The sequence below is a fragment of the Morone saxatilis genome, unplaced genomic scaffold (genome assembly GCF_004916995.1).
Source record: "Morone saxatilis isolate NCDOM2014 unplaced genomic scaffold, NCSU_SB_2.0 Contig14, whole genome shotgun sequence".
In the NCBI taxonomy this organism is placed as follows: Eukaryota; Metazoa; Chordata; class Actinopteri; family Moronidae; genus Morone; species Morone saxatilis.
Window position 1 is genome coordinate 7,595,604 of NW_023339696.1, and position 8,094 is coordinate 7,603,697.

Genomic DNA, 8,094 nt, shown 5'->3' on the forward strand with positions numbered 1-8,094 from the left:
TCTAAATACTCAAAGACACTGTACATACAAGAACATCAATCAGTAAAACAATATAAAACAGTACATTACATACGTTAAAAACACATTAGACTCAGCTAGATTTTAAAAGCCAAGTAAAAGTACTTGGTTTATGACCTCAGCTGTATGTTGTGTTTAGTGCTAGTTAGCAAATGTTAGCATGCTAACATGGTAAACATTATAAATATTATCAGCAGCATGTTAGCATGCTCACATTTTAGCTCAAAGCACTGCTGTGTCTAAGCATAGTCTCACAGAGCCGCTAGTGTGGCTGTAGACTCTTACTACCTTCGCTGTATGCTTTCATTTTTTGTTTAAGTGTTCTTTAAGAGTCCCTTATGTAACTGTAATTCAACCTGTTATTGTAGAGCAAACGTCCTGATTTCTAAAATGGAAGAGAGAACTGGAAATATAATCATATTATAGGGTCCCAGAGCTCTTCAGTGACTGTTTGTATTAGCCTCAGTAACCTGGAAGGCACACACTGAGTTTCCAACATCAAGAAGAAGTAGAAAGTCAAGAATTTCAAGGCTCTTCCAATCATCTGTTTTTTCCCTCTGTTCTTGCTGTAGGCATATAGCTATGTTGGGTGTCCTCCTCCTTCTGTCCCTCACCTCCCTGGTGGCCCTGGTGCCTCCTCCGAGTGCTCCTCCTTTCCCGTGCAGGCACTGCTGTGATCACCTGGAGCCAGAAGAGGGCAGCGGAGACCAGCCTCCCACAGGGAGGTTCAGCCATGTGCCAGAGGTCCGCACCTACATCAACATGACTATCCTCAAAGGTACTATATCTACAGTATGGACCCCTATTAGACCCCTAAATACTATATGTCCATCATAAACCTACTCAACCTCTCACCTTTTCTCTTGGTTGATGAGGTGTGTTCACCATATATGCTACTTTTAAGTGTTCACACAGATTTTTAGACAGCTAAGTCAACTCCACACCAGGTCCAGTGTCTTTGAGTTTCATATAGTTTAAAGAAAGCTCCAGCCTTTATAACCAAGTATCCAACAGGTGACCCCCAAAACACATAAACAGTTATCATGAATTGAACTGGGTGGCTTAGTTTATCTTCCATAAGCATATAATTCCTTTAGTTTACTTTTATTGAAGGTATACTGTAGTGTGACTAATATCACTCTGTGCAGGTGACAAAGGAGAACGTGGTGACAGGGGAACGCCAGGTAAAGCTGGACACGAAGGCCCTCCAGGCTCCAGAGGTCCCATGGGCTCAAAAGGCACAAAGGGACATGCCGGTCTTCCAGGAGACCCCTGCAAGGTCCAGTACTCCGCCTTTTCCGTCGGCCGTCGAAAATCCCTGCACAGCCTAGAGTCCTACCAGGCAGTTGTGTTTGACACGGTCTTCGTCAACCTGGACGGTCACTTCGACATGTTCAAGGGGAAATTCCTCTGCCACATTCCCGGGATCTACTTCTTCAACTTGAACATTCACACGTGGAACTTCAAAGAGACGTACGTACACATCATGCAGAACGACACGGAGCAGGCTATCGTGTACGCTCAGCCCAGCGATCGCTCCATCATGCAGAGTCAGAGCCTGATGCTGAAGCTGGAGCTGAGCGACGAGGTGTGGGTCCGCCTGTACAAGAGGGAGAGGGAGAACGCAATTTACAGCGATGATGTAGATGTCTATATCACTTTCAATGGATACCTTATCAAAGATGGCGTGGAGGGCAAATGAAAAAGAGAGGGAAGGCTGAGGATTAGACTGGTGAGCTCGGATGTGTGGAAAGGAAACACATTGGACTGGCATGGAAGCACAATGACTAAAAAATGTGTTCTTTTATATTTAGATAAAAAGGTGCAAGAATCAAAATGGTTGCCGGAGAATGAGCAATACCTCTTTGACAAAATGTGAAGAAATAAACTGCATTACCCCAATAGAAAATTGTCTGAATACTGCATACATGCCACAACAAGAAAAGAAAAAAGTTAGTTCAACATTTTGGGAAATATGCTTGCTGAGGGTTCGATGTGGAAATTGCAACCACTCTTGCAAGCAGCTGGTTAGCTTAGCATAAAGCCGGTAAAAGGGAAAAGAACTAGCATAGCTCTGTTCACAAAGGTTAGATCTTGTTTGTTAAATCAGCGCAAAGCATAAACAGAATGATCGGTTTACAGGGGTTATTTGCCAGACCATTTCTTGGCTGCGAGTAGAGACTTGAAATTTGGTTTTGTACAAATCAAACAAAGAAGATATGAACCTTGGTGGGATTTAAAGGTGCTGGTTGGTGGATTTTGTAACCTTTATAAAGAGCCAGTCTAGCCTTTTAGCTAGCTGTAACATCATATTTAGCGTACTAGCATGAGAATGGTATCTTCTCATCTAACTCTCAGTAAAAAACATAAATAAGTTTATTTCCCCAAATGAGTTGGTAATGTTCCCCTGTCGATCCCTAATGTGTACTTGATGGATTAAAGATCATATTTTTAAAGAGGTTAAACCCACAGAGCAGTATTGATTTTAAAACAAATCTGTTTACTTTCAGTGACAGCAAATGAAAGTTGAAAGATGGCTGTAATAAAAAAACTAAGCAATGGTCCGTGCAGTATATGGTGAGAAAAAGTACACTTTCATTGGTAATGTGGACTGTTACTGAGATTTGTACGTGGTGCTAAAACTTGGTGCTAATTGAACTTCTGTTGTGTAAGAACTTTAAGAAACATTATGTTCTCTCCCAGTAAGATTTCATTTTTTGGATTGACTTTTATGTTTTTGGGATTGATAATGCTTTTAAATTGTACTTGAATGTTTTGTGCTAAACATGTGTACCAGAAGGTGCTGATTATCCTCCTCCACTCCCTCCCTTTTAATACAGTATCATGTAAATATAAAGAGAATGAATATAAACAGTGAATTGTACATAAAATGGAGGCCTAAATAAAACATAAAGCAGTAAAAGTCTGACAAGTCAAAATTAAATAATATTACATACACTCATGTAAACTGACACATTACCTGCAATAAAGATATTATTAACATTAGTGGGCCCACTAACATGACAATAAATGCCATAACTGATACTACAGAAGAACAATAATAAGTATAAATATGGGGTTTTGTTTTGTTCCTGTGACCACAAGAGAACAATAAACATGATACTTCCATAGTAATTACTGTTTCTCATTGCTTGCTTTCAGTAGCTTAGATTTAATTTGAAGGTATTGACTGAAGGTATTAGTATAGTTCTTTGCTGTGACCACTGGAGGGCAGTAAACACTCATGATTCAGCTCCAGTGGGTTTAAGGAAGAAACCAAAAATGTTCTTTGTTAATGTTATTACAATTATATGGTACTATTCACACTAATCTACTAAAAATCATTATACTGACATTAAAGGTGGTGCAGGGTAAAAAAAAAACCTGTCCACCACTACAAAGACCTTTGAAAACATTGATGGTTGGGAAGCCAGTGAGGGATCACACCCATGTTGCATATCTTGCTGGGTTTTTTTTTTAGCTTGGTCTGTCTACACCATCTACAAAAGATCTTGTAATGAAGATTTTGATAAACATGAACATGAACACAGTAACCCTTTGAGGACGCCCCGCAGTCACTGAGTAACTGAATGGTTGTTCAGTGTTTTTGTGCTGTAGCTTTAGTGGTTTCTTATGTTTCTTCTTTTATCCCATCCCCATTTCTGATGACAGCTGTTTGGTGTCTCAAATATGATACACATACACTGTGTAGCGTAGCTACTGTGACAATACACAAACTAATGGGGATCTAAATAAACAAAATGTCATGAATATATCATGACAACTGTGTGTGTGTGTGTGTGTGTGTGTGTGTGTGGTAAGCTGGTGTGTTAACATTTCAGGCACAAACATCCAGACATTCCTTGTTTTTGTTAACATTATCCACATTTCCTGTTGACAACTCCTTTTCCTGTTGACAACGCCTTCATGTCAGTCCTCAAACAAAGCTACCATTCAGCTTTATAAAGATATTAACAATATAATAAAATATGGCAGATCAATATTTATTCTGCGCCAATATTATAAGTGATTTGCACAATAAAAGACAATTAAATTCTCCATCATGCCACACAACCTTTATTTCTCTTGTAGAGAAGACCAGATGATGCATGACACTGAAACAGAATTTTTCCCGTTTATGAGAGAAGGAACACGTTTATCAAACTGCTTTATGTTTTACAAAACAATGAATCACAAAAATAGATTTGGGTATTTTGGTCTGTTATGCTATTCAACGTTAGGAATTGGCATGAGGTCAAAATGTAGGAGAAGGTTTGGCACTGCAGCTTCAACAACATTTAAGTAGTTCGAAGTATGAATGCTGTTGAAGCGTCAGGTCACTGTGGATACACAAATAACTCTAACCCTCGGAAAGAGCCATTAACACCCCAAAGACCGATTTTCTCTTTTCAAAAGCAGCATGTACTCAGTTTTATTCTGCCAATAAATAAATGCATCTTTCCACCTTACAAAAAGTGAGTGTGTTGTTGTTTGCACTTTCAAAGAAAAACCAGCCAAGAACATTGCTGCCATGGTTAACATCAGGACATAAAAAAACACAACAAAAGAACAAAAATACAAAAGATATGAAAATCTGACTGACGATCAAAACACTGGAGAGGTGGGAGTGCACAATATATAGGTTTTTTTTGCTTAACATATACCTGTTTTTCTGTTATTTAGACCTATATGAAAAAATGCACCAAGTGATGATGACAGAAAACCAGCTACATATATATAATAATAATATTAATTCCAGGCTGTCCAAGTTAAAACTAAGTCACGAAGGAGTCAAAATCTGATTAAAATAAAAAACAACACAGTAAAATACTGTAAATTGTGTACACTTATACAAAACAAATAAACTAGAAGGCAGTGAGACAACACTGACTCAATAGTGTGAACACCTTAGTGACTTGCAGAATAATGTGGCACACATCATGTCCATGACATCAGACATAGTACAAACCACACAGTAATCCTGCAATTGAAATGTTACACAGCAATCCACTGGACACATGCACACTGACAGAGTCCTCACAGCGTCATGAACCATACACATTCCTATAAAGTCAGTTCTGCTGAAGGGCTCTGTTGTTCCCTTTTCTTTCCAAATAATAATTACACATGATAAACAAGGCCCAGTATATCAAATATACCTTGTTGTGGTTTCATACAGCTCTCACTGTATTATGTTCTAAGTAAAAATTAAGTCCTTCTACAAAAATACTTTTTTGCTGTGTAAACGTTTGCAACCAAAGGCACTATCTTATCTTAGTATCTTTCCACTTTTCTCGTATAAAACGTGTGGCCCAATCCACGCCCAGATCATGATGATTAATCCTGACTCTAACCATGATCAAACCTTTACTTGGAACCTCACTAATACTGACCATACACTCATCTTGCACCAACAGTTGTACTTAATATGCTAGCATCAAGCCAACTTCATGAGTGATCTTTGCTCCTTGTTGGCGTCACATAATGTGCTCAGCTCTTTGCTACAAAATACTGCGTCCCATTAAAATGCCGCCTTTATAAAATGTCATATTAATACAGTTTTTTTGGGGGGGTGGGGCAACGACACTGCTGCAGTCTCCAGGGTTACCCAGTGTTCAGTGTTAATGACTGCAGATTGTGCGTGAAAACACAACCGATGATAAAACTGTCACTGTAACAACAAGCAGTAAAATAATAAGAATGAGTTCCCTTTGGAAAAGTGTCTGTTGAAACACAGATGCTCACCTGTGTACATCCTGCTGATGGAAACAAAAGAATGTTAAAACTCCAGTTTTATGCCTCAAAGACAAGCTGAGACAAATCCAGCTGCGCAGTCTACTGTTCACTACGCTCCTATATGATGAGGCTACAGTGTGGCATGTACACCATGCTGTGCAACAGGCCAAATGAAACAAGCTGCTAAAATATTATCTGAAATGTTTCTACTGACATAACTTAACGGACTTCCCCATGCTGAAGAAGTAGTGTTTGTTGTTAAGTATGCGTTACATAACATGAGTATCTTCGTAATCTGTGTATGAGGTATAAAATAATTCTGTTTCTGATGTTGATAGCTGTCATAAGTATGTTTTCAATGTAAAAATCCCTTTCATGCTTAACATAAACATTGCACTTGCACAATGTGAAATAAATAAGATGATTACTAACACTAGTGCAACTACACTTAAAACTATCTATCTAGTAACACTTTATTTTACCTATTCGCCTGCATTTCCTGTCCACTGTCACAGCCTAAAGGGTTTCTATGACATCACAAGCATAGAGTACAGAGAAGCAACGTCCCTCCCCTTACGGTGGACCACCGCAGGACTCCTTTTCGGATAAAATACGTACGGAAGTTAATGGCGATTACGTTTTTGATCTGTTCAAATTGTGCCATGAATTACACATATGATGTTTGACAATTTAAAAGGTAAGTACTGCAAGTCAAGAAAGTTGCAGTTTGTTTGTGAAACTGCTGAAGTATAAGACTGAAAATACATTAGAAAGACTACACACCCAAAAGTCCCCAAGAGTAAGTGACCTCATTTCTCTCTCCACAAGTTACAATGCCTGTGTGTTTCCTACTGGGATTTTCCCCTGTCGGCTGATAAAATGACCAGGACTTACTGGATATCATATGCACATCAGGTAAGAAAACGTTACAAGGGACTTTCAAGTTGGTACCTGCAACATATATTGTGCGAGGTGACAGTTCCACATGAAACTAAATAGTACTGCTGACAAACTTGACTTGCAAAATTATCTTTTAAACTAGTGTGTAACATTTAGGAGGATCTATTGGCAGAAATGGAATTTAATATTTATATGTATGTTTTCATCTGAGTATAATCACCTGAAAATAAGAGATGTGTTTTCGTTAACTTGGATTGATCTGATTTTTATGTACAGGTCCTCTTTCCAGTTTCTACAGTAGCCCAGAACAGACAAACCAAACACTGGCTCTAGATAGGGGCACTGACTAGATGAAACAAGCACCCATGGGGGACACCGGAAGAAGAGGGATTTCGCCTCTCTATGGCTCTGTGACATCACTTCGTGGAGGTTTCAAACATCCTGCTACGGAGCCTGCGTGATTATCACAGTTAGTCACAATAAAACTGTGGCATCACAAATGACAGGCGTGGAGTGACATCGAAGTTAGGAGTGCACTCAGCGTGGAGTTTTGAATTAAAGACTACACTGTATGTGCAACATCTCAGGACGCTTGCTATCCAACTGTCTGACTCTAACTTGTGTGCTTCTTGTTATCTTTGTGATTTAAAAAGAAAGACAATAATAGCGTGGCTTCACCTCGGTAGTGTGCTTCCTTAGAGCAGCGAGTGTCCTGGAATAATGTGCACATTCAGTGTAGAATAGACAAGACTGGAGAACACATCTGCAAAGCCCAGAACAAAGGGGAAGTGTCACTGCGTGTGAAGCATTAATTCATGGCATAAAAAACATTGTGTCTGTGTGTGGCTGGGTCAGTTCTGTAGAAACATGAGTCATTCATTGAGGATCGACTCTGGTCTGTCGTAGCCAAAGAGCCTGAAGTCAGGTTCGTACAGCTTGTAGAGTTCTCTCCGTGCCTCGACAGGCACTGTGCTGAACCAATCAGCCTCCCAGCTGCTGGCTGTGAGGTTCCTATGCGAGGTGGGGAACTCCACCACATTGTCCACCCGCAGCTGGCGTAGTAGGTGCTCGGCGTCCTCCTCTGCAGTCTCCAGGTGGCCCACAAAGTCATACTGAATCTGGCATGGATGGCAAAGCCGATATACCTGCCGCCAGTGCTCATTAAAGGGCATCTCCTTCTCTGTCTGAGGGTCCAGGAGGTACTGGACGAAGTGGGAGAAAGAGGGATGGATACCCACACCGAACGCCTCATCCACAGAGGCAGGAGGCGTCGGCTGGTTGGCATAGCGACGCAGCATGACCTGAGCAAAGCGCCGATAGAAGTCCTCATTGCGCAGCTCAAATTTATTCCGGTAGGCAGAGATGAGGCGCACAAAGGGGTCCCGCACAAAAAGAAACTTGGTGTACTTCTTCAGCTTCACCTTAAAAAAATTATGAATA

At 40.2% G+C, this 8,094-nt stretch overlaps 2 protein-coding genes across 3 annotated transcripts in view; one reads left to right on the forward strand and one right to left on the reverse strand.

Annotated features, from left to right (window-relative positions):
- Positions 1–3,153, forward strand: part of LOC118322660 (complement C1q tumor necrosis factor-related protein 6-like) — a 6,677-nt gene extending 3,524 nt beyond the window's left edge. Inside the window, exons 2-3 of the mRNA XM_035654394.1 lie at positions 591–796; positions 1,167–3,153. Of these exons, the coding sequence (XP_035510287.1) occupies positions 601–796; positions 1,167–1,720 (750 nt within the window). The 5' untranslated portion in view covers positions 591–600 and the 3' untranslated portion in view covers positions 1,721–3,153. The remainder of the gene's footprint in view (positions 1–590; positions 797–1,166) is intronic.
- A 926-nt stretch (positions 3,154–4,079) lies between these two features.
- Positions 4,080–8,094, reverse strand: part of chst12a (carbohydrate (chondroitin 4) sulfotransferase 12a) — a 9,093-nt gene continuing 5,078 nt past the window's right edge. For both annotated transcript variants that reach the window (XM_035654392.1, XM_035654393.1), the window contains one exon: positions 4,080–8,075. In XM_035654392.1, coding sequence (XP_035510285.1) covers positions 7,527–8,075 — 549 coding nt within the window. In that variant the 3' untranslated portion in view covers positions 4,080–7,526. The remainder of the gene's footprint in view (positions 8,076–8,094) is intronic.